Source organism: Brassica oleracea, chromosome C8 (assembly GCF_000695525.1).
Source record: "Brassica oleracea var. oleracea cultivar TO1000 chromosome C8, BOL, whole genome shotgun sequence".
Classification (NCBI taxonomy): domain Eukaryota; kingdom Viridiplantae; phylum Streptophyta; class Magnoliopsida; order Brassicales; family Brassicaceae; genus Brassica; species Brassica oleracea.
Genome location: NC_027755.1, coordinates 39,343,603 through 39,371,137, shown reverse-complemented (window position 1 = coordinate 39,371,137; position 27,535 = coordinate 39,343,603). Strand labels below are relative to the sequence as shown.

Genomic DNA, 27,535 nt, shown 5'->3' with positions numbered 1-27,535 from the left:
ACGACTGCTATAACAATTTTTTAAAAAAGCATCGACGTCATATCTTTTGAATTTTTGATATTTTGGTTGTTTCGTTTGACTGTTTGTTGAGTTTCACTTTTTATTTCTTTTCTAACTATTCTTTTTTCAATTGATAATAAGATTACACCAACTTTTCATTATAATTTAAGATATTTATTATACTATACATTCGTTTATCCGTCCGTCCGTAGGATAATCATGATTTAAGATATAATTTAAATTACACCAAATTTCATTAAATAATTTGGAGAATTGTAATACCCATATTCTCCAAAATAAAATATAAATAATAATCCTGAAATCTTTCCAACTACTCGGCAAACTCATCTGAAAGGGGAAAAAAATGAGAGGTGAGTAACAAGGGAGTCACTCAGTAAGGTATGTGATGCTAAACACACAAACCACTGACTTGAGTAATAAAGCTCCGACTATGGAAGTTTAGCTCTAACATGAACAAAAAGACGCTTAAAGCATCACATGAACACAAACACAAACAATGCGATGATAGCATATAGCTAGTCCATACACCCCACATCTCCTCATACGGATATACATATGCTGCGTCGCTAGTACATTCTGTCTCTATACCCCCGCCCTCCAAAGCTGCGTCGAATGCAAACGTCTCTGCATCCACGCCCCACACAATCTGCATCGCTAGCCCAAAAGTCTCTGAGCCCCCGCACTCCATAGTGGCATCGCTAGTCCAGACATCTCTGAACCCCCGTCCTCGCACATAATACCTGCTCATAACTATGTATATACATATATATAATATATAGAGCATTTCTTAACATCACACAATCCAATCAACAGTTGAATCCTCTAGACCCCTAGTTTCAGTTTACAATGAATGAACTAGCTATCAATCAAGACTGATCAAACAGACTCAATTCAAACAGACGGATCATGATTTGAAATCTAAACTAACATGGGGAAAATTCTACACTGGTACGAGATTTACGGAATAAACCCTCACCTTAGCAATGTGGAAAAGTGATAGCTATGAACTCCAGCTGCTCATACAGACTCCAAATCTGAAATCAGGGACAAAAATAGAGTCATAACGCCCTTCGAACGGTCCAAAACGGATAACCGACGATCTGGTCAAAAAGTCAACCCGCTGGTCAAAGGTCAACCTGGTCAACTCTGATCCAAGCCGGTCAACCCTTGACCAAATTGAAATCGGACTGAACCACCCGGTTTTCCTTAACCGAATTCGATTTCAATTGTACCAGATTCAAATCGATTTCAAATCGATTTAATCCTAACCGGAAAATAAATTCCCAATAACCAATCAAACCGAAAATAAATTAAACAAACCGAACCAGACCGGCTTGACTGATCAATGGATTGACTCACTGAGTCGACCGAGTTACCGGCGAGTCAGCGAATCAACCGGCGAGTCGCCGGAAACTGGTCGCCAGTGGCGGCTTACCGGAAAATCACAGGCAGCGGAGACGCGGCGGCTTCCCGGCGGCGGACGGTGGCCGGCTACGGTGGCTCCGACGAATGTCCGGCGGAGACGGTGGCGCGTGAGATTCACGCGCGGGACTTCTAGCCGCGTGTGAGGGCGCGTGACGGTGGCTCTCTGGCTGGTCTTCCTGGTCCGGACTCGTCTCGGCGTCACGAACACGATAGTGGCCTTGGTTACCTAAGACGGTTATCGACGGTTCACTGTGTAGACTTGACGGTGAAGGTGGCTGGACGATCTCAACTCCCCTTGACGGCTCAGTTTCTCCAGAAATTAGACGCCTTAGACTTTTCAGAATAAAATATTGAGGCTACCACTGCTTAAATAGAAACTCACCTAAGGTTTCCTGCAATGGGCATGTGTCTTGCTGGGCCAAATTAACCAGACTGAGTAACGGGTCGTTATAATTCTCCCCTACTGATAAGGAATTCGACCCCGAATTCTGCTCATGAACCAACTGCCCACTACCATCCAGAAAAAGCTTTGGATAATCAATCATCATCTGAATCTCGATCTCCCAGGTTTCCTCCTGGATCCCGTCTCTCTTCCAACGAACTTTAACCAAATTGGTCATCATACCCTGAACAGCTTTCACTTGCCGATCTATAATCTCAACTGGCTGACTAGGTGCAGACAAAATTTTCTGAAGATCACTGGGTGGCTGCTGCAAAATGAGCTCTGGCTCTCTCACGACTTTCATTTATTATTTAATGATTGTTATTACAATTAAGAATAAAGGAGAAATTCTTTCCCTTCTCCTGCATCGACGTCAGCAGTCACTTGGGGGTGTTTTGCGACACGTCAGCGCTGTCCTCCAGCATTTTCTCTTTCTTCCGTAAATCATTAAACGTCTTGGGCTTGAAAGCTTTTTGGGCTTATTGAATTTAAAATCAACAAATCAACATTTGTTTTTTGTTGGGTTCCTTCGTTGTCGTCGCAAGCAGTAACTCCAGTCATATTGTCTTCCATCAATTCCTTCGACGGAGTGACTCAGTGTTGATAGCATTCAATCAATTCACCCACTTTCTCCTCATCGATACATGTTTTTCTCCTCCCCATCAATCGAATTGGATACATATATATAGTCTCAGGAGGAATTGAAACTAAAACTGATGCCTCACTCAGAGAACCGGCTAGCTGTGACGACATTTAAAACAATTGGAGGCAATGCAGGTTGATAAAACAAGTTTCGGTTTTGATTCGTCTCGCCACATTAATTTTTGAAAGCTACCCTATTTCTACTTTGTCCCAGAGAAGATTTCTAGTTAGTAGTCCCGGTCACTGGTGATGTAACAATGGTGTAGAAACTCTCGAGAGTTATTTTGTGGGTTCAAAAAGAAAACATGGCAATGGTGGTGAAACACATCTCGATGAGTAACTTTAAACCATTGATTTTCCTCTGTACGTTTAACTATTTATGCCACAAATTTTTTGGGGTTCATGTATCTGTTAATGTCTTATGCAGAAAACAGCTATGGTTTCAAGAGGAGAGTTGACGTTTCAAGATATTTACGGTGCAGAGGCATTGCTGAATGAAGAAGATGAGGACGGCTATAGTGATTGGGAACCTGTGCAGCAGAAGATGCCAGTTGAGTTTGTGAAATGGTGTTGCTTCAATTGCACTATGGCAAATCCTGGTGATATGGTTTCATTGTTATGTATATTTTGCTTACTTTGTCATGTTTGAATACTTTTGTTTCTGATCTTATCATTACCAGTGTCTGCAATTATTTGTCTGAGGCATGGATATTTTGCATCTCTGTTATTTAAAAGACACCGAATGTGGAGGTAAGATTTTGCTTCTTTTTGAACATGTCGTTAAGATATATTGCTATTTCGGTTCCACATTACCTAACTTCAAGTAACACTAAGCGTGCTCACGTCTCTTTTATCTTGATCTTAGGAAATTCATCTGCAACTAGCTCAACAGCTGTTGGTTTCGAGGAGATAATGTTGCTGCACTCAGAAGTATGATTTTGATTTTGTTACTGTTATAGTTCCGTGAGATATCTGTTGACGTCAATACAATTTATTTATCTCCAAAGATTTTCTTCGTGCAATTATTCCGCAAGAGCTCCAGATGGTGAGCTGCTACTTAATTGTCTTAGAGACATATCTAACTGCGAGTAGTTTGTTTATTTCCTTACTTTTGTAAACAAGTCATTAACTGATTTTTTTCTTTCAATTTTAAGGTCTACACTTTAGAGTATGTTAATATCACAAGCCAGCTTCTATATAGGTTCGAATTCACCTGTAACGTTTCAGGGTTCATTATGCAAAATATGATTTGTTTGTGTTATTTTGTCTTTCACTGCTCATAATTTTCCTATTGTTTGCCAGCTACTTCACCGCCGACGCATTATGATAAAATGTTAATCAGCCAGGAACTTAGAAGCTCATTATGTTTAAGGTCAGGTTAGACTGGTAAGTTGCTCAAATGTGATATCTCGAGGTATATTCGCACATCAGTTTGGGTGAGCCTGACTGACATGAACTGCTCCACTAGTTCGACAAAGTATGGGGGTGTTCAGAAAATTTAAACTATATATGACTGTCTCTGAGCTAAACGCTTATGTCCTCCATTGTCCCCCACATGTGCATTCTGTTCCTGGTCCATTCTGCTAAATCTTATCACAAGTATTATATTATTAACGTTTGTAGCCTCAATGCACTACGGACTACTGAGTTTCTCTTCACCAGCAAAGTAGAGGCCATTGAAACAACCAATGGGTGGTGCTACATTTCCTGCTCCAAATATTCTAGGAAGCTTCAACGTGGTTTTTCATCGTTCACCTGCAACTCATGCAATGACTGTAGGACTATTTATTCTTTCATTTTGGCTTTCTTTGCCTATTTCTTGGAAAGGTTCGGTATTTGATGAAATAACAACTTATGTTGATTTAACTAAGGATTTTTTTCTTCTGAATCTTATGTAAAGACAACCAAATAGAAATAACAAACTGAGCTTAACTTCTGCAACAACAACATACCTACTACACACATGTAATATTACGTCTACATCTTCAGTTGATTATTTTGTTCTGGTACTTATCTTTTTCCAGCTTAAACTTATAACGGTTTCGATCGATACATGTTTGGTTTATCTCACTTGATCAACTCCTCCGCAACTAAGTCATTGCCTTCCAAAAAAAAATATCAAAGTACTTGATGGAATGAATTAGCTATGCGGTTACATACCATATTTACTTTACGAATCCCAAGCTTTTTGATTAGTCCATAGTCATCACCTCCATTCCATTTCACACTTCCAACCACTTAATGACGAATCAAGAGTTTGACTATAATATGATGAGAATAAAACACTCGAAGATTAAAAAACATTCTTGCTGAGTTCCGCAAGTAAAAAACCTGTTTCTAATATTAAATAAAAGTCACTGGACTTGAATATTACTTGATAAATTACAGAGATGGAAAGTATCCACTGGAACCGAATAAACATGCTAGCGGAGTTTATGTTCACCCCAAATAAAAAGTTACTAGGCATGAATATTTTTAAGAAAATAAAATATAAAAATTTTGGGTAATATTTTGTTAGTTTTAGTTTTAGTTTTTGTTTTAGTATTATTTGAGTTATTTTATTTTCCTTGCAATATTTTCAACTTGGCCATGGTATTTTCTAAAATAGGAAAATTTCAATTTTACTACGAATTTGACACCACTTTCAAATTTATCCTTAAAGGATAACAATTTACATATTAAGTTTGTGATTAAAAAATTTTAGTTAAGACTCTTAAATCATTTATAAATATTTAAATATAATTTATACAACTTTAATAAAATTTTATAAACTCCGATCCATCCCTTAAATACTAAACTCTAAACAATAATCATTAAATTTAAGAGCTAATCTTAAATGTGCTAATTAATTTTGTTTCACCTTCTACCAACTTCTCAAACTTCTTAACCAAATCATTACCTTCAGTTGTTTCATGAATACGAGTTTTCTATGAAATAGTGAGAATATACTTAGAAGTTATATATAATTGAAGGATTAAGTTTTGAAATACACTTTTAAAATAAAAATAAATTATTATACTTTTACTGAAAATTAAAAATTGATAACATCATACATCAATTTCAAACATTTAGTTTTAGTATCTATTAAAATAATTACTGTTTTCTCTTCACAACAAAAGAATGACGACAAGTAAAAATACAATCTATATATTTACATCTTATTTCATTTGGGTGAGAGTTTTGTATTCCTACAGAAGAATGCCATCAAAAATAATGAAACGCCGTAAATTAACAAAGCCCAAATTTACTTTCTTAAATCAATAAAAATATTTAATTTTATTGAAACAAGTAGTTCTAAACAATAAAAAAAATATCGCAATAGGGAAATAAAATTAATTGAAAATTACGTCTAAAGCATTAATAAAACTTATAAAAACGTAAATTATTAAGTCATATAATATCTATTTTCAATATTATTAGCGTTTGCACTCTAATAATTTTAAAGTCATATTATAATTTATAATTTGTGAAAATTGATAGATATGCATTATATATATTCAAATAGTAATATAATAGATTAAATTAAACTAAAATTTATATAAGAAACCTTACCCTAGACCACCAGTTTGTGTAGGGATGGCCTAATCTTTTTTTGAAAGTCAGATCTACAATCAGCGACAAATATACTGAATTACAAAAATAGACAAGGAGTCATGCATGATGAGCGAGAAAAGCCCATACAGAAACTTGCATAGCCCCTCACGCATAAGGTGTAGGTTGATGAGATTTTCATTCGATCAGTCATAGTTGCGGATCTCCATGATTCACCGTCAAGCTCGGAGTGAATGAGGAAGTATTATAAAAGTCAAAAACTTGCGTGTACACTCTAATAGCTCATCATAATAAATTCTTAAAGTATTACTTAACTAATTTTTACTCTATATAAAGCATGTATTTTTATCACTTACTACACACGAACATAAGAAAAATGATTCCTCTCCTTCCTCTAGGTACTCTTTCTCTCATTCCCTTTACGTGTTTCATATTCATAAAACACATGATTTTTTTTTGCTAGAAAGAGAGAAAGAGAGAAAGAGAGAAAGAGAGAAAGAGAGAAAGAGAGTAGTCTTTTGAAAATTATATAGAAGATAAAACAGTTGAATTTCTCATGTGTACCATGAAATTAGGGATAATGGTTAATTAGTTTTTACTCTTTTTTTTTTTAAATCATAAATCACATATCAAAATTTTATTGGGTAGATATACCTCGTAATTTAGTATATAAATGATTAACTAACTACTAATTTTAATATGATCATTTTGTTAATTAACGAAAAATAAAGAAAAGAAGACACATGTATTATTTATATACTAGTATTCGACCCCGTACTGCGTACGGGAGAAGAAAATGATCGAATTTATTATGTTAAAACAGTATGTTTTGTAGCCAAACTTATAGACGGATTCATAAATATTCAGTGATTGCAATACTTGTCGACAACAAATATATATACCTGAGATCTATTAGAATAATGATAAAAACAAATTTTGGATCGACAAAAGTGATTATAATTTTTTTCTCAAAACTTTTTTTTGAAAATTATTTTACTTGGTTGCAAGGTTTGTGTAACTTTTGTTATTGTTCTCTTACAACAGTTAGAGAATTAATGCTCACAAAAATTATGATCAAATATAAAGAAACTAACTCATGCATTGTAAATTATTAGTAAATCTGAAATTACATATACACCCTCGTGAGTCGTGACCAATGTGCATGCTTTAAATCAAACTACAGTCGATATGTAATTTTTTAATTAAACAGAAAAGAAAAACTCGATTTTCCATATATTGATATCTACTTGTTTTATAAATACAAAATATACCTGGAATTAACTTGATCGCTTGTGCCAAAAATTCATAATGGTATGGAAAACGCATTTGAGTTCAATTCTGAAACTTTCTTCTAGTTTGGACTGTAAAAATTTTGTAAATTTTACGGTACTAAATGTAAATTACCAATTTGTTTTGTTGAGATATAATATTTTTTATAATAAAAAGGAAACCAATTCTAGTTTCTCCTTATACATTGTTTTAAACATATTGATTTGCTAAACAAACAAAGAATTACATACTTGTTACTCAAGTAACCTTTCAACTTAAATCACAAAATAGGATATTATAGATGCTATCATGACTTTTATTTTATTTTTGGTGCCAAATCAAATAAAACAAATATCAATAGAAAGAAACTATACAAAATATGATATTCTTCTGATAAAAGGTTAGTAAAATACAACATTATACCTGTAATTCATTTTTGTTGATAGTCTTCTCGGTAGACTGTTAATTTTATGTTCTCTTTACACATCTTTTGAAGTATAGCAATAATGGCTTTTCTGAGATATCAGGAGGCACAGGGTTTGTGGAACAGAGGAAAGAAAAAGTGTGCGTTTGTAGAGGGAAAATGTGTTTTCTTAGTAATGCAGTCGTATTGTATCTGCCACAGATATATAAATACTAAAATTGTGGTAGTTTTTTGTGGATATTGGTGGTTAGTGGTGAACATGGTGAGTGGCAAGATGGACTGAGAAAATATTTTAAATTTTTTCAAGTAAATATTTAAACTGGCACGTAAGGTGTTAAGATTTTGCTTTTGTAATTTAGTATAGAATTTTTCCCCTTGAGTATACAAATATAGTTAGTTTTTTTTTTTTTTTTCGTCAAAAAAAAAACTAACTATATTTGTATACTCAAGTGAAAAAATTCGTCAAATCAATACTAAACATATATAAAATAATGCACGTACGTAGTACGGGAGATAACACTTTCTAATACTCTTGTTATCTTAATTAACAAAATGATAAAATAAGTAAATATTTACGACTCGTAATTTAGTATATAAATGATTAACTAACTACTAATTTTAATATGATCATTTTGTTAATTAACGAAAAATAAAGAAAAGAAGACACATGTATTATTTATATATATATAATATTCGGTGACAAACTACCCCTTATTATGACTCAAACCTCATCAAGTTTATTACTATTGTTATGTTATTACTTATTGATAGGGCGTAGTCACATTATAAATACTATTTTGAGTTTTAGTGTAGCTACAAAAATGGACGAAATAGAGAATTTAGTTTGACGAAATAAGTGCATACACAATGTTTTTTTCCAATCTTAATAGTACCCTTAATAGTAACACATTCAGCAAGCCCAATTTTCCACTTTTTGGTACAGCCGGCTCTACATTCCATTAAACTGCAAGTTCCCATTTTACCGATTGTTTCAATACAAGATCTCAGTGGCTTTGGTACACCTGTAGCATTTCCCGTGCTTTGGCCTCACTCGCACGATATCGCGAATCACTTCCCGATAGGTCACTCCTTCCACTACTCCAGCCCAAGCACGCTTAACCATGGAGTTCTAAACGGATGCGTGACGGAAAAGATAAGTCAACTTTGGTGACATAGGTAGTCAAATCAATTTTCTTAAGCTTTCCATATATCACAATTCGGGATATTACAATTCACCCATTCTCAAAGAATGCAACGTCCTCATTGCGCCCCATGACAGGTCTCAAGACACCTCTCGGGTCAGAACCAAGATGGCTAACCAGCTCTGATACCACTATCAATCGTCTTTTCAATCAAATATCATGTTATGTATTGGTTCCCGATTTACGGTTGATCAGGATGGAGCAGGAGTAACATGATATTTTGTTCATAGGTTGCAAATGGTAAAAGCAGTTCAAGCGGTGCAGATCAAGCGAATCATGCAGATCAAGTAGGAGAAATGTGGATCAAGCAGATCATACAGAAAAAATGCAGATCAAGAGGATCATGCAATCAGATCAAACAACTATTATAATTTTGAATGATAAAAATAGTTCAAATAAAACAAGTTATTGTTTAAATAATAAAAATTATAATAAAATATATCAAAATACATAATATAGAAATATAATACATACACAACAATAAATCTTGCACTGAAACCATGTTACCGCAATTTTGAAATCAATATATAAATAAAATAATTTTAACTAACCTACATATTTAAATTATATTACTATATTTTGCATAATAAACATTATAATTAAACACACATTGTAAATATAATAATAGATATTTAACTAACCCACATAATCACTTTTCTAGAAAAACCCTATTTGCTAATTTATATTCATATATATATATATATTAAATTGGAAGTTAAAGAAATCAATTATACCTAAATCAGATAAACGAGTGTTTTTTAAAAATTACGAATTTAGCTAATTATAAATATAGAAAATGGTTTTTAAATAAAGTGTTACATTAGTTAACATAACCAACATGAAGCCTCTTCTTTTTTGTTGATGTATAGAAATAATAAGTAGTTATATTATAGATGATAATTAAATATTTTCACAATTAATTTAATTTAGAGAAAATTATATATTTGTTAAATGGAAAGTAAAACAACTGAACAACATCAAAAATGGGATTGGTCAAACTGCCTGCAGATGTCTTGTTTTTATGCAGAAAAAGACAAAAAAAAAAAAACAGTTCTCTTGCATATTATTTTTACACTTTGTCTCACTCTTCCATTCAAACACTAAGGTTCCGAATGGTAAAAGCAGTTCAAGCAGGACAGATCAAACGGATCATGCAGATCAAGCAGGACAAGTGCAGATCAAGCGGATCATGCAGGAGAGATGCAGATCAAGCAGGACAATTACTTTTGAAGTTATGAATGGCAAAAGCAGTTAAAATGCAGATCATATATTTAAACAATAAAAATTACACCAAAATATCAACATATAATATAAATAATACATAACAAAGATAAACTAATTTATTGAAAAATATTTAGATTTTCCCATAACATATATGCAATATTAAACTAGTGTTTCAAAAACCGGACCGGCCGATCGAACCGGTCCAACCATGACTCAGTGAAAAAGTCGAGTCTTGTTCGGTTTAAAACGTGGATTTCAGAAAAACAAGTAAAACCGGCTAAAACCCGATAAAACCAGTGAACATGTTCAATTTCAAAACCCGGTTTTAAAAAATCAACATAGAATTAATGTGCTTTCAATTATTATTAAATTTAATATTTAATAGTTAATGTTTAACTATCACTATTTAACTAATTTTCTCTTTAATTTTATTTTCTTAAGAAAGAATGTAAAAAATTCCTTTTTGGTTCTCATATACTATTCTTATTTTGTTATATTCATAAAATTTAAGACTTCAATTGTAAGAATAAATAAATATGGTAATTTGAAATGTTAATTATTTGGTTTTTATCAATTTCAATTTACATAATATTTTCTTGTTTATTATATAGCTAGATTTATACTTATTGTATATATATATATATATATATATATATATATAATTTTAAAAAAATAAAAAACCCGGTTGATGATTATATATTTAAAAATATCTAATACATATATTCCATGTAATGTATGTGGTTTCTACGGAAGCTTCGTTGTTATTAAACTCTGTGGTTCTAAATTTGAAGCCTCATAAATATTAGTCATTTTTACATGAATATATTATAGATAAAACAATAAAAACATTAAATCTACTATATGTTGACAAGAAAAAAAAAGAATTAAATCTAATGTATTTGTATTTGATAAGTGAAGTTAACTTAATAATGGAAATAAGAGAGAAGAGTATAATATTTTTTAAAAATTTAATTTGTAGAATTTTTTTTTATTGGTTACAAGAGAAAGACAATGGGTGAACCTCTTTAGAAAGTGGGTGTTTAGAACATGAGACAGGAGAACTGCTTTTTGCACAAAAAGACAAAAAAATTAGTCAAATATGCAGTTGTTCTGCCTTTTACTTTTAGAAACAGAAAAATAGTGAATGAGGATTTAAAAGCAGTTCTCCTGCAACACATATGATCTGTCCTTGTCCTGCCCCTTCCATTCATAACCTTGGAAGGGCAGGACAAGTGCAGTTCTCCCGCAATACATTTACCATTCACGTTTTTCTGTTTGCAAGCAGTTTAAGCGGGAGATCTGCATGCAGTTCAATATTTTTGTCTTTTTGTGGAAAAAACGGGAGATCATGCAGATCTCATCCGCTAACATTTGGTGGTGTTGATCTGTTTTTTTTTTTTTTGATGAAAAATAATTTTGTTACAAACACTTAACTTTAAAATATATTTATTTGATTTTATAAATAATGTACAATGATTAGCTCAAACTATATAGTATGTTACACTAATACTGTTTGTGTTGTTTTAAAATTATAAGCATGACGTTCAATCGCCGACAAAACACAACATTTTCAAAGGAAGAAGATATAAATCTTCCTACATAAATATCAGCAAGGGTAAGTAGTTAATATTTTTTTATGTTTTAAAATAGTTAATATATAGGTAAATGAGTGAAATTTTGTAAATCTATTGAGAAAAGACAATTTTAAATGAAATCTTAACCGAGAACGTGTATTTATTGAATTGTACGATCAAATAATTTTTATGACTAATTACCGTTTCAAATATCTTACACCTACTGGTATAGAGTTTTCCGGTGGTAAATTTAACCAAAAGTTCAATATTAGTGTACTGGTTCTCTCAAGAAAATCTTGATCACCTAAAAATAAAATAAAAGAAGTATAAGTATCTTATAAAACATTTACAGGCATTTCGGCCGATTCTATAACATTTAAGATATTTGTTTAGATATCTAGGTGTAATTTTTATTGTTTTAATATATGATCGATAGTTTTGAACTGATTTTGTCATTTATAAGTTATAATAAATTATTTGATCGGTTTGATCTGTTTCTCTCCTGCATGTTCCGCTTGATCTGCACGTGTCTCGCTTGATCTGCACTTGTCCTGCTTGATCTGCATGATCTGCTTGATCTGTCCCGCTCGCTGTTACCACTCGAAGCCTAAATGGAACTGTAAAATTGCAGTATATATATATATGATTCGAATGAAGTTGAGTTTGGAACTTTAATCGGTCTTTACAATTTCCGTGTTCCATGAGCTGCTCTATCTCTTAAGCAATGTTTTCCTCTGAAATAATGGAGATTTCACTTTGATCTTCAGATTCTCTCTCAGTCACCAGCTTCAAGGTATTGTCATAAATAATTCACCGTATTGTTCATTGCTTCGGCTGGAAGAATAATATTTTTTATTTCCACCTCGATCTCAACCATTGATGAAAAGATAAGTCAAAGCCAAATTTTTGAATAAAACCAGAACATGAACTGTACAGAGTTACACTGGTAAGGTTGTTGGAAGAAGTTCTGCTTATAGATTATATGTCTTAACATTACAAAAGAAACGAAACACTTTTGTGTGTTTGCATGCGTGTGTTTTTATTACATAGATTTTAAAAGTATTATGAATTTATGAGTCTTGGTATTTTCAAAGTTGAGTTTTAATGAATAAAAATGTAAAGAATTTACATCCCAATATCAATAAATTACAAAATCAATGTACGTAAACTTTTTGAATAACAAAGTTTTTGAACATAATTTAAAATTTTCCCATTTTCAAACCAATAAAAGTGGACTTTAGTAAGATTTTAAAAATCTATAAACCAATAACAAATGAATCTCAAATTTATTGTAATTCCTCTGGAATCCATCTACCATTAAACAATCTAGGATTATAGGACTAATATTGCATCACTGTTATTAAGCCAAGGTTCAGCTCCTGCAAATCCCTGTGGTCGATTAAAGGTAACCGTAAAATCATACTGTAAGAGGAAACGTTTAGTTTATGACGAGACGACGTCAGAATCAATTGTTCACAACTTCATTTTCTGCTAATAAAAATTTTCTTTTTCCTGATGACAAAAACCCGTGTATATTTTGAAGCTTTTTCAGATTTCAATTAATGAGTTTTAAATTGGGTTTGTTTCACTATCCACTCTACTGTTATTAATTATCTTATCACTTGCAATTTAATAAAGCCGACCAAACGAACTTAAAAACAACATAAACAATGAAAATAACATCAAAGTAAACATTCATAAATATCATAATCAAAAGGACTAATGATCAGCAGTTGATACAAAAAAAAACAAGTTTTACTACAACCTGTTTCTAAGAGTAAATAATAATCACAAGCCAATGTTACATGATCTAATCAATTTTATCACCCAAAAAAATTATTTTCATCTCACCTTTGCACTCGCATATAACTTCTTACACTGATGATGACATCGCAAAGGATTGATATAAGCTTTCCACTAATCTGCGGTTTTGGCTACTCTCTTTTTTTTTTTTTTGATAGCCAAAGTAGTAAGTCACTTATTGTTTAAGTAGAGATTAGCTCGTATGGGTATGAAAGCCAAGGGTGCTTGAGAGCCTCTGACGCAGAAGGACGCTTCTTTGGGTTTATCTCAAGAAGATGAGCCACAAAGTCTGTGAATCCTTGGTCTCCCATTGGTAGCCTATGTCTCAACGATGTTCTTTTAGGTATCAGGTACTCTAATCTGCTGCTTTCCTGCCAAAAATAAGAGAGCATGTTCTTCTTATTAGCATTCAGAGCTGCATGAGCTTTTCAGATCCAAGGAATGTTCATTTAAGGTCACTGGACCCACTCACCTGGTTCCGCTCGTATAGCATTCTGTTTTTCGTAAAGTATTTGTGGGAATCACGCCCTTTCCTAAGCATTTCCTGATCTATAGATCCTATGATTCCCATAACCCTTGCAAGCAAACTCGCTGGAGAATCATTCTGGAAAAGAACCTGTGAAAAAATGACATAATTGATTCATTAGCAGTAATACTATGCTCTGATTAGCATTAGCACTGTTACTATGCACTTACGTTCCCCGTACATAGTTCAGCCAATATGCACCCAAGAGACCACACGTCTATCTTCTTATCATAAGGAAGTCCCAAAATGACTTCTGGTGCTCTATACGACCTCGACTGGACATAGGAGCATAGGTGATCAGTCTCGAAACAGCTGCTTCCGAGGTCAATGACTTTTATTTCACATCTGCTGTAGCTTTTCACCAATATGTTCTCAGGCTTCAAATCACAGTGTATAAGTCCGAGCCCATGTAGAAACTGAAGTGCTTCAAGGCATTGGATCGTGATTGACTGTAACAATAAACGGTCCAAAACAGATCAGGAAATAGGCTAGATATGTATAACTATGCTAAAAATGGTATATGATGAAGCGGTGGTGACTAACCTGCAATCGTGGCATTGTGAAATAGACTTCACCACCTGATTCTCTGTTAAATTTGTGGAACTCGTATAGGTTTGCCTTAAGTAGTTCACATACAATTAGCAAATGCTCCTGCAAAATACATCCAAGGAAACCATTATTTCAAACAATTCCAATAGACACACCATTATATAAAAGCTACTAAGGTTAAAATCAATGTTCAAGAAATGACTAGACCGCGACTAGACCAATTTTTTAATTAAAAAATTCAACATCGTTTCGTTTAAGTCCGATTTGCCAGATGCTTAGGCACCGCCTAGACCGATTTTTAGAGCACTGGCTAAAATTTTTGAAGACATAGACGCTAATACAGAGATGAATGAGCAGCTTGCAGAGCTCAAAACATCAACCATATAGCAGAAAAAAACTATTAAATCTCCCCTAAAGTTACACAACTGGCTCTTATTGATATGCTCTAGCAGAATGCAACTGTGTAGCAGAGGCGTGATCACTTACTCGGTAATAAAAGTAATCATACAACCGGAGAAGATGGTATTTGTCAGCAGGATCATGCTTATTGACATACTTCAAAAGTTTAATCTCGTCAAGACTCTGGTCAAAGAAGTCTTTGTTGTTCTTTATGATTTTTATACAAACGTCCATTCCTGTCTGTAAGTCATGCGCTTGTATGGCTTTACTGAAGGCTGCTGATCCAAGGTACTCAGTCACATGGTAACGCCCAGCAATGACCGAATTTAAAACCACGTGAAAGTTCTTTTCCTCTTCAAAACCAGTTCTGAAAAATATATAAAATAAATAATAATAAGAAAGCAGCACCCAGCTATATTCCAAACCGAACTTAACCAAAAAATTCAAATTTTATTCAATTTAAACCACAAAATTTAACCAAAAACTTCGATAGAAAATTTTGAAACCGAACCGAAAAACGAATCAAATTTCTTTACAGTTATTTTAACCAACCCAAACTAACCGAATTCCGAACTAACCGAAGAAACCGAGCCCGCAGGCCTACTCTCTTAGACAGGAAATAAAACGAAATTACTGTGATAGTTCAAACCATAAAAGCTAGGGAGAGAGCTTACCTGTTTTTCCTATGCACAATCTTGAGGTTAAAGGTTTCAAACTCCTCCTCTTGTGCCTTAATTTGTCTAATTTGCTCTTGTACAGCCACTGCCTCTTCGTCATCAAGTGCTGTCGCATTGTCATCTTCACTCTCACTGCCATCATCTTCTTTATCAGCACGCTTTCTTTCTCCGCAAGCATAATTTGACAGAGACGAGGGAGATGACGAGTTTCTAGATTTTGCATTATCTTCTTTCACCGAAGAACTTGACGTATCACTGCTTTTCCGTCTCCAAGTAGCAACCATATCATCAGTAGCTGTTAAAGTATCTCTAATTACCGTTTTTTTATTGCCAAACTCAAAAACTCCATCGGTTTGAGTCTTCTTCACATGGAAACTTCCCCCTGAGTCTTCTTCACTTGCTTTCTGTTTATCTTTGTTCGGTACATCAATGTGTTTCTTATCCGACTCAGAGTAAACCCGTTTAAACCTTGATGATGATGATGATACAGCATCATGATGATCACGAGGGTACTCAAAATCTCCCTCGCTGCTTCCTCCAGCCAAACTTTCACGTACTTCGCTGCCGAAATCAGCTGCGTCGCTATTAATACCCACACCAATGGACCTGACTGAATCATGCTGATCATCATGAACAACATTCACGCTTTTCTTAGCTTCAAACCCTTGCCAAACAGGCTCATCACTTATCGAATCGAGCACCTCCTCATCCACCAGCTCCCCAATATACTGAGATATCAACTCATCCTTCTTGCTAGCTGGATAGATCTCTGAGACAGTAAGCCTTCGGTCACTTTCCGAAGAAACAGGTTCAACAACTTTGGCTAGAGGATACTGTTCGCCGGATATATAAGAAGAAGCCTCCTCTGCGTAAGACTGTTCATCATCCTCGTCTTTGGTTGCATGACCAGGACTTCCGCGGGTGGTTGCTTTCTCATGATCACTTGGATAGTCAATTTCATGGGAAAGGAACCATGTCTCATCCTCAATAGGTTGTCTGACATAACCAATGTCGTCATCATCCTCATACTCATCGGAGTCCCAGTATTCATTACGGTAATCAACAGATTCACTCATGCCATCACCGATGGTAGCGAAGCCAGAAACAAGATCTGATGCATCTACATCCTCTGCTATTCCCTGACTTACTGAAAGCCAGTTTCCCCCAGCAGATTTTTTCCCACCTGTATGAACATCATTGGGAGATTAAAGACTTACTTTCACACTTCCAACTAAAATTTATAAGGTTAAGGAAAAACTAAAGAAAGTAGAAAGTGAAGCAAAATGGTTTTATAGAACTCAAAACAAAGAGGATAGTCTAGTTTAGGCATGCTGGTTCAGGTAGTTCGGTTTAACATAAATCTTACCGAATAAAAACCCTAAATAAAGTTCGTTTCGGTTAGTTGGTTTATGAAAATCCTATCGAAGTTTTTGATTTCAGTTAGATTTTCGTTTAGTTTTGTACAATTTCGGATAATTTTGGTTAAATTCGGTTAGTTCAGTTCGAAATTTGGTTAGTTTTCGGGTTTTTTGGTATGGTTTGGGTATAATTTTTTTAAGAGAAGAAAACCAAAGTAAACCTTTGCCGAACCGAAAACAGCTTTTTTAAGAAAACCTACCAAATCGAACCGAACTTCTAACCGAACAAACCAAAATTTCGGTTACCATAATCTAACCTGATGAGCTGATTTCTTGTCCAATGGGAACATCAAGGTACGAGCCAATGAGAAGAGACTCTCCATCACTGATCGGCCTTGAACCTGAACCATCACGCTCAAACTTCTCTTCACAGTAAAGACTCAGAGGATTGTCTTCAGACTTGAGCTTAACAGGAGGCAGTCTAGGAAACTCTTCCTTCCTTGCATCATAAACAAGCGGAAAACCTAAGCTGCTCACATTCTTGTCATCAAAAGTAGACTGAGTTTTACCAAAGAACAAAGCTCTCGCCACCTCACTCTCCTGCTCCTTGATCGCCGCCCTCACATCATTAACGTCTGCTGCCGCCTTTTTCTTTCCGTCTCTTTTGTCCGAGCTGGTGACCTGATGACTGTAACTAGTTGAGGCATCATCGCCTCTCGAAGTCTTCACAGAACTCTCTTTCATGTTCTCTGAGGTTGTATCTGCCACATCTTCAGTTCTTAAGCGAGTGCTATAGCTTTTTTCAATCGGCCTATCAATCTCATTTACTTTGGATCCGGAGTTCCCTTTACTAGTAGTGTTTCCAGACCATGAAGTAGTCTTATTGCCAAAGAAAACGATATCTTCACCAGTTTCCACGATTTTCTTATCAATATGCCTCGACTGTTCCAATGCATATGGATCCACCAAACTGCTACTACTAACATCATCAGTGCTTCGATAAGGGTCTAAGGTACCCTTACCTGAAGTAGTAAATTCAGCATCACCTGAATGTTCAGAGAACGTGAAGCTCATCTCCCTTGATATAACCTTCTTGCTAGCTTTCTCATCATTCTCCCATTTGATTACAGACCCATTATTGCCAGTCCCACAGTCAATCTCTTTCACAATCAGCTCCTTGGGGACTTGACTATCTCGAGAACCTTGATTACTGGCAGCCTTTGGTTTTGAACCTTTACTTGAATCTTTGTCCTCAAGGTTAAGATTCTCAAGAAACCTATTCAAGTCAGAAGGGTTGTTGTTGTTGAGCTCATTACGCAGAGCTTCCTCTGCTTTAGAGAAACGATTCTTCTTGAGAAACTCTAGGATCCCATCAACAGAGCTTTTGTCCGTCATTGTTGACCTTTTTAGCAAAGGGTAACAGGAGAAAGCACCTACCCTGTAACCAAAGATTAAACCTTTTTTTTATCTGTTCAGGTGTTTTCTGATGATACACAAATCAAATCAAGAATCAGGCAGAAAAAAAAAACAGATATGTCAGTCACATTATTAATAAGATTTTCTGCGGGACTCACTTTTGCTCCGATAAGCGCGAAGATCCTAAGGAATCATATGCTCTAAATGAGAAATCAAAGAGTCTGGAAAAACAGCTGGAGATCCAAAGAAGAAGAGGAAGGATAAAATTTAAAAGGCGTATATAAGGAGGGGGGAGTGGATCCAACGAGAAATGAGAGTTCTGGTTACGCGAGAGGAGAAAATGTGCTTACAGATCAAACGAAGACGAAGCTATGTTTAGGTTTCGTTTGGATGTAATGATTTCGGACATTCACTTCGAATCATTAAAGATTCCTTAATTTTAAATAACTTAGATTAGGGTTCTTTTCTTTCTTTCTTTCTTTCTTTCTTTCTCCATTATTCTATTTTTATGAGATTCAAAATTGCAAATAAATTTCTTTTTTTCATTTGTTGAAGTGAAAATATATTTTATTTTTTTATACATATCAATTAGAGGTACTGGACAGCTAGAAGTTAAACTAGACAGCTGAATAAAACGTATCTGAAGATTTGAAAATAATTTGCTTCAAGCGAATACAAACTACAAAACTACTCCCTCTCCCTCTGTTACTGACATCTGGAAAATAGAGTATGCACGCTTATTAAAAATTTAATAAATGTCTATAATTTAATTTATTTTTTACTTTATTATACACTTTCCAATAACTTTCCACCAATGAAATTTAATCAATTCAAATATTCTCAATTAATGTTCCTCAAAAGTATAAAAAAGTACCTTAACAATATAAAAAATCTATTTTTGTGAAAAAAAAAAAAATCTAAAACATCTTACTTTCGGGAACGGAGGTAGTAGTTTTTAACTTTTTTTTGTGTCTGAACCATTTAGCGATTTAAATAAAAATTGCTTAAAAGCCAATATACATTTCATTTTTTGAAATTTACTTCTCTTTGGCACCTGAGATGACAATTCCATGTCTTATAACAAACTTGATATCGTGACTGAAAAACAAGGTTTTTTTGGCGATGATAATTTTCTTTTTGCGATGATCATTAATTCAGATATTAATTATACGTAATAGTCGGTCATTTCTACTGTCATACATTAACCACAAACCCCAAAGAAAACTTGACAACTAGCCTGCGTAGAAGCATAATATCTACATATTTCACCTTAAGATATATTGAATGCAGAGACCAACAGATGTATGAGTTCTTGGATACAAAATAATATTTATATATCTAAAGTGAACTCTTGTAAAGTATGTCTTTTTTTGACGACAACTCTTGTAAAGTATGCTAAAAGTAGAGTCAAAAGAAGCAAAAGTACTCTTCTTATAATAAAAATCAAAACCATTGATTGAGGCATGACCTTAAAGCAAATTGTCGAGTTGGGTTTGCAGATCCTGAATGGATATCATATTGATGTTGGCTTGTTCTTCTGCTGAGTACTCGGCTTTCAGCAAAGACTCCACTTGTGTATGAGCTTCCACTATATTTGTCCTTTAATTATATAAATTAAACATAATTTCTTAGTATTTAAACTAGAAAGAGAATTTGAACCAAGCACACATATGAAACAAGCCAAAGATAGTTTAGATGGTCTATATATGGACTTACTTGATCGGCTTGAAAAGTATGGTCCTTGTTGATGGATTCTGTAGGTAGAGTTTCATTTTTGCTAAAATCGGAAGCAGCTCTTGTTGTATTGCAGCATATACCTCGTGAAAGGAAAAAAAATAGTGATACAAAATCATCATTTCCCTGTGCTTACTATAATTAATTTAACTACAGAACAACAAATGCATGTTTAAGGGATCCTTAGCACCTGTATTTGTTAGAACTAGAAATACTGATGAACATATATTTTAATATCAAGGCTCAGTAAAGGAAGTTGGGTCCAGGAGAGCTTAACAGGGAACAAGATATAGCTGACATACCTTCTGAACAAGTTCAGCCACCTTATCTGGAGTAGCGAAAGCTTGTTCCTTTAGCGGCTTAGCCATGACAGAGTCAACTTTTTGATTCTGAGTTCCACTGGATAGAGAAACTTTTATGGCTGTCACCTGCGTACACACAACGTATAAACACAGCAAAGCTATTACGCTATTCCGTTACGAGAGAAGCCCCTTTAGATAATAGAGCCCCTCCTCTCATGATCAGTGCATTGCGTAACATAGACAAAGAAGATTTTAAAGTTTCTTGAAAATGAAACGGTGCAAGACTACTGGCTTGACTTTACATAGGACTTCTAGAATCTTTAGAAAACTTGAAAAAAGTTCCCCAGAAGACAGAGGAAAAGAGAAACCCACCTTGGTTACGAATGAAAGCATAGGATCCACAACTAGCTTAGTGACTGACATGATAAACTCCTCACAAGTTGTCTTAAGACATTTTTCTAGTTCCTGCAAAATTAAAGGGACAAATGCATCATTCCCATTCATATAAAGGAATGCAAAGATCTACCATTGAAGAGCCATCCACGTAAGCAAGAAGCAAATCTGCAATTGATGGTGGGTGAAAGAGAAAATTACAAACCTTCTTGGCATCTATTTGGCTCTCCAAAACTCGAGGTGAAAGGGTCCTTGCTAGGGAGGTTGACCTAGACCAGTCAAAAAGTGAAGCTTGACCTCTAAGTATCCTCCTCAAGTGTTCCTAACCACATTTTATGAATAATATTAATTACTGGCGAAAGTTAACAAAGTCATCAGCAAAGAAAGAAACTGAAGGAGGAAAAAGATATGAAATCTGCACCAAAGTTAAGCATTCTCAAAGGCATAAAATAAGGTTTAGATCTATCATACAAAGTGGACCTGATTGTTGAAAAACTAACCAGTAAATGGGAGAAATCAAGCTCTTTGTGGGTGACTGAAAATTCTATGTCAAAAGGCGCAATCTGGAAACAAATATAAGTATCGTTAAAATATAACCATTGGCTATATAGCAAAATAAGCAAAGTAAAGATAGATCAGCCATAACCTGTTCCCTCAAGATAAGGAGATGCTTGATAAGGAACAGCTGACCATCCATTGTAGTTGATCGCTTAATAACAAGCTTGCTGGCTTTCTGTTGCACATTTGACAAAATAATGTGGACTTCGTAATTAAACAAACAAAAATAACTAAAGTATTACAGGAAAATGGCACATCTTAGATTAACTGATAATGTCAATGAAAATAAGGACAGCTGAAAAGGGATCAAACGTCAAGGTTACGAAAATCTGGTTTTCTAGCTTGCTTACTTGAATTGACAGAGAGCAAACTTCTACAGCTTCCTGTGGAACAGAAGAAATGGTCAGTTAGACAACTTTGCATGTCTTCTTTGACAGAATGAGAAGCAATAAAGCTACTGATCGGCAGTCTTACCTGTGCTAACCCAGTGAAGACTGTAGGCTCCAAGCAACGATATAGTTTAGATAGACAAGAGAGAGTCTTCTCCAGAGGTGGATACCAAGTCTTAAACACATCAGCGTTTTCATCATCCTGCACCGCAGAATATAAGTATACAACTAAAGATTACCAAACCATGGAAATAATCTGACACTGTATTTTACCCCGAGATTGGTATCAGATGTTGTATTAGGAGATCCCTCCAGCTTTGCAGGGTAATCCAGATCTTCGTACGAGGGAATATAATTTGCAATCTGCATAAGTAAGAAGGGGATTCAAACAGAGCAACTGAAGGAAAGCGAACTAAACAGGATAACATCGCCAAAACTAGCAAATTTCTCCACTTAAAAGTCGTTCAACATCAGATTTATAACGCAATTTCATCTTATCAGTAGTAGGTGAGTCGTCTTACTGGGGACAACATATAAATTTCACTATTTCTACATAGATGCAGATGAAAATCAAGCTTGTGGAAGTAATGACAAGGGAGAGAGACAGTAACGAAATTGTAGGAAAACGATCTAAACATCTGCTTGTAAGGTAAAACGGCACCTCATCTCGAATATATGTTCTGGCACGAAAAGTCAATCTCTCGTTAACATCGGCTAAAATTCTTTGTAGTGTAGGCTGCAGTCCAGCCAGGGGTTCACTCTGTCTAGCGGACTGCTCTCCCAAGACTTCAACTTTAAGGATATGAACAAGCTCACAGAGAAGGTCAATATTTGCCTCGTGGATCAGTTTTGGGCGTAAAATGTCATATAAGTACGTAGACCTGTTCCGGAATCCAGCAATTATGATAAACTGTAAGCATCGCATAAAATTTAAGAAACGAAAAATAATCTGGATCACCTATGCAGTGCTTGCTCATATTTTCTATATCTTAAGACTTTCAAGAAGTCATATTCAGACTCGAGGAAAGTTGACTACAGTGTAGTGGATCCAGCGACTACAATAACTACAGTTGGAAGCATAGCATAAGACATAACAAAGGAATCAATCTGGCTCAAACTAATTCAATCTGTATCAGCTGTTTATTTCTCAGTATAAAAGGCACCAAAAATCACTTTTAGGATTAAATTGCACAGAAACAGAGATGGTGAACATGGACAGCACGGATAAAAGCTTACAAAGGATCCACTAGAGGTGCCAGACTCGAAACTTCTTCTGATGATGCTGGAAAGAAATGAGTAAACAGTTGATACTCCATTTGACAAACCTGAAATTCACAAGGGAGAAGTCATGTGATACATTACTTTATGTTTTTGAAAACCAAAGCGATTAACAATCTCCACAATTTCAGTTGCTAAAGCTGATAATCCAGGCATTGTCTCTCTCGAAGACCCTTACACAGATTAACATCTATATTGACTTTCTATTCCCTATGATGATAGTCCTTTTCTACTAAACTGATACAACTCCTAGTATCCCTCATGAACTAAGAGAGGTATATCTTTTATTTTCAATCACATACCTGCATCAGATATGCACAACCAGATCTTGTCAAAGATGGCAATGCCTCCTTCTTGGAAAAATCAGATACTCGTTGGTGAACTATGCCTTTGACCTGATAATGTGAAACGAAAAATAAACAGGCGATTATTGTTACCAGAAGATAGAAACTAAATCATGTTGTAGATCCAGAAAATAAACTCACAAGAGAAAGCCGTTGTTCACAGTATAGTCTGTGGCATTCTGCAAGAATTTGAACATATTCCTTTCTTGCTGACCTACTCTCGATTTCCTCCAATACAGGTTTAAGCTGAACAAATATGTTCTCGATGTTCAATGTCATACGAAAGAAAATACCATGATGCCGTACTCTCAACACTAAAACTCACAAAATCGAAACTGAATATAAAAGCAAGTTTTCCTTTCTTTTATATAATATTGTAACCCTAGAAGTTTTGCACTTTAAAATGAAAAAAAAAACAAATCAAAAGATATTACCTCACTTGCAGCAGCCTTAAAGCGAACATATATAACAGATGCCTCGACACCCTCCGAGACAGATGCTTTGTTTCCATCTGTCCCGCGAAATGCTGCCTGAACCTGACAACAAATTTAACATGTCTCAAGAAAACTAGGCATAACTACACATTTTTATTAACTTTCCTAATTACAGACATATAGTTCAATATATGTACATACACAGTCACCAGAACAAAATACATGATTTGCATAAGCTGTGCAAGACTAGATGCATGTTACAAGGAATAGTTACCTGGGAAGCAGCAGTTTTGAGCACTGCAAGGATGTAAGTTCGAATCATGCCCAAGGCGCGTGACTGTAAAATTATAAATGTTAGCCTTCTTTCATAACAGATGTTACAAGATAATTAGCTCCCCTATAAATTCTGGAAACAGCGTGTACATGCGCAAGAACTGTAAACCCAAGCGTTTCTCAGTGAGAGAGAAACATGGAGGAGAGACAGAGAGAGTGAGGGCTCTTTCGTAGTACCTGCAGTTGACGAAATTTGAGCAAATAAACACTCGACTCCGCATATTGTGGATTACTTTCGATGTACCTACAGAACCCAAGGTAGAAGAAGCATATTACAATCTTTTCACGGGAGCAAGACGAACTTCGGCATTCTTTTAGAAATCGCCACGTAGTCATATTATTGTATGCAACATAATTTACTCACGATATGCACTCATCAAGCCGTTTCAGTAGTGGGAGAAAGTTAGAGTTTGATACATTCATATTTGGAGAGTAAAAGTTGGATGATATCTGCAACATAGAAAAAGAAAACAAAAGTTAGAGCAATTGAAAACCTTGTTGAGTATTTCTCCTAGATTTACAACAAGCATTCAGTGAGAAACATACACTATGAACTTAAGTTCCATGCATAGGCCAAGTTTTAAGTATATTCTATTAATGAGTAAAACTACTGTACAATCTCAGGCAACTACACACGTATACACATATGCAAAAATTATGTTGTTAGGCCAGTATTTAAAATCTTACATTCTCCAATTCATCAAAATAGTTGAGCTTACTCCTTAGTGCTTCTGCAAACTCCATCAATTTCTGCTTCTCCATTAACTAGAAAAGGTGAAAGAAAGAGCTCAGAGAAGCAAACCATAATAATCACATATCTCAAGAAACTCTTGATCCGCCAAGATGGATTAAGCATAATTTCTTTGTTATTTTCAATATTTTTAGCAGGTTGAAGAAAATAACACGCAGTCATAAAAGAAAAAACGAAGACAATACCAGTCGGTCGCATGCATCATGAAGAGTTTTAGTCTTTGTCGTTACTGCTTGATGCTGAAGCTGTAGTTCATTAAATAGGTCGAGCGTTTCATCAACCTACAGAAACAGCTGGCTTATTATTTATTGGCCAGGTAAGGCCACAGCACTATACAAAACTTGGTGGAAAAAACCTGCCTGGTGAAGTATATCATCACAAGTCTGGATGCGGTCAGTTAAAGTATCGACATAGTGCCGATACTTTTCCTCTGTCTATGTCACAAAAAAAAAACAAATCAATTAGACACATACCAAGTAATGTCTCCCCCACTCTTAACCTCACTATCACTAACCTCAGACTTCATCGCTGATTCAAGATCAGTAAACCACTTGTAGAACTGTAGTAAAAAAAAATAACATACATCCGAAATGAAGAAGCATTAGTACTGACGCCCACAAAATACAAAATGCAACTTCTTTATCATCAAATCAGCTAAGCATGGTCTTTCTACCTGATTCGTATTAACCAAAACAGCCTCAATTTCTCCAGAATCTCCGAAGTGTGTGTCCTCTACCGAGACAGATAAGCCATTCTCAGGTCGATGAACATTCTCATGCACCTAGAACCAAAAAAAACTAACACTGAATAACATTCCAGCAACCACAAACCAAAATAGATAACCTCAACACTCACGAGATTAGCAGGAAACGGCCGCTCAGCGACTGCGTGAGATAAAGAAACGATCGCTGCTTGCTGCTCCTCTGTCAAAGGAGCGCTCTGCAATCGAAAGGTAACCACATTGCGAAACGGAAGATAAAGCATGTCAAAATCCACACTGTGAATCTCTGATATTCTCAGTTCATTCAGATCCAGACTCATCAATTGATCTAACGGCGGGATCTCGAGCTTAGGATGTCGCGATTACCTGTTCCCAAGTGGAAGCGAAATTGTAGCCTTTGGAGACGGCTCCAGATCTGGGAACGCTTGAAGACGATGCCGCCATATCTATGGCGATTCAGAGAGACGATCGATAGGCTCCTCCTGCGTATCGTTTACTCTTTAGCTTTTGAGAATGTGTTCACTTGCTGTGCTGATTTGCGATCTAAGCGGAGTTACAGTTACGCGAACCAAAACGCTAGAAATAGAAAACGCTTTTCCGCGTTGGCGTTACCAAAAACAAACGCGATTAAGGAACGACCGTTTGATACTAGAGTGATGTCACACGTGTGCCGTCTTCAACAATATTTATCAGTTATTGCAAATTAGTCCTAAATTTCTATAACTTTTACATTTTGCCCCAAGGCTTCTAGATTGAAACTTTCACTTATGTATATCGTCTTCTCTTTAATCATATAGCACGTATTCGTGATGACTGACATATTTAGCCTAAGGAAGATATGTAGGCGTGATTATGAAACCAAATTACGAAAATTAAACGTAAACAGACATTAGCCCTGTTCAGGACACCGTCGTTGCTACTAGCGTTATCGTTGAAATTTAAAGCATGCATCTCAGAAAAAAATTTCCAAATTTGGACGCATCGATCATTTCAAGCTTTAGATTAAACATGCTGTGGGACGCTGGAATTAACGGTGACAGTCGCATCCACTTTTACGGTCGTTGCGGCAAACTACGATAATTAAATTTTCTTTCAAGATCGCTCATCTTGTCTCTGTCAAAGTGATATATTTTTGTTACTACCGCTGCTCCCGGCTGCTATGAAAAGAACAGACCTATTAGAGAGTACGGTTTACGGGGTAACATAACAAAAAGACTAGAGGGTGTATAAGTCGTGTCGAATGTCAATATGCATGCTTTTAATCTTCACCTGAATCCCATTATATTTACTTTTTAGTATTTTTTTGACCAAGGTTTAATTACTACCTTGAAATATATTTATTGGTGGCTGATAGCTACGCCCAACTTAATCATATCTATACTCCAACTTCCATTTCGTCTTTCCGTTATTATACTTCACCATTAGAAAATAAAATAAAACCCTTAAGAGTTTGTCTACTATTATATTACACTGTGTTTCGTTACAATTTGCAAATAAAATACAAAGATACGTGCAAACATTTGTTTTCTTTCTAAAATAACTAACATGTAGCCGCGGGTTGTACAAATCCATGCATATTATTAACAAATAAATTATTTAGCTAGATTTCATTTAGTCTTGTAACTTACTTTTTTGTGTTAGTATATACAGTGAAAAAACGTTTGCTAGCCTACTAGGCTACTACTACAGATATTGATATATAGGAAGAAGAAACTGGATTATATTTTAAGTCATGGGTGAACATATAATATATTCACATAAGTTATAGTTTTTTTTTTTTTTTTTTTTTTTTTTT

General features: G+C 35.0%; 2 protein-coding genes across 2 annotated transcripts; both read right to left on the bottom strand.

Moving 5' to 3' along the window:
- Nucleotides 1–13,717: 13,717 nt before the first annotated feature.
- Nucleotides 13,718–18,972, bottom strand: LOC106312345 (cyclin-dependent kinase 17-like). Its single transcript, XM_013749832.1, has 8 exons — nucleotides 18,662–18,972; nucleotides 17,405–18,525; nucleotides 15,727–16,912; nucleotides 15,140–15,419; nucleotides 14,648–14,755; nucleotides 14,275–14,553; nucleotides 14,051–14,194; nucleotides 13,718–13,949 (listed from the first exon to the last, which is right to left on the bottom strand). Exons 2-8 carry the CDS (start codon nucleotides 18,480–18,482, stop codon nucleotides 13,761–13,763), a joined length of 3,264 nt encoding a protein of 1,087 aa, XP_013605286.1. The 5' UTR covers nucleotides 18,483–18,525; nucleotides 18,662–18,972; the 3' UTR covers nucleotides 13,718–13,760.
- Nucleotides 18,973–19,753: 781 nt separating this feature from the next.
- LOC106307173 (conserved oligomeric Golgi complex subunit 3-like) lies at nucleotides 19,754–26,298 on the bottom strand. The gene is made up of 25 exons (XM_013744048.1): nucleotides 26,107–26,298; nucleotides 25,875–25,958; nucleotides 25,693–25,800; nucleotides 25,534–25,578; nucleotides 25,379–25,453; nucleotides 25,205–25,300; nucleotides 24,956–25,033; nucleotides 24,633–24,718; nucleotides 24,446–24,512; nucleotides 24,210–24,272; nucleotides 23,936–24,037; nucleotides 23,643–23,747; nucleotides 23,460–23,552; nucleotides 23,116–23,204; nucleotides 22,541–22,760; nucleotides 22,153–22,242; nucleotides 21,965–22,081; nucleotides 21,841–21,873; nucleotides 21,579–21,665; nucleotides 21,433–21,495; nucleotides 21,138–21,254; nucleotides 20,912–21,004; nucleotides 20,540–20,665; nucleotides 20,220–20,320; nucleotides 19,754–20,102 (listed from the first exon to the last, which is right to left on the bottom strand). The coding sequence occupies exons 1-25, from the start codon at nucleotides 26,182–26,184 to the stop codon at nucleotides 19,973–19,975; spliced, it is 2,346 nt and encodes a 781-aa protein (XP_013599502.1). The 5' UTR covers nucleotides 26,185–26,298; the 3' UTR covers nucleotides 19,754–19,972.
- Between the last annotated feature and the right edge of the window lie 1,237 nt (nucleotides 26,299–27,535).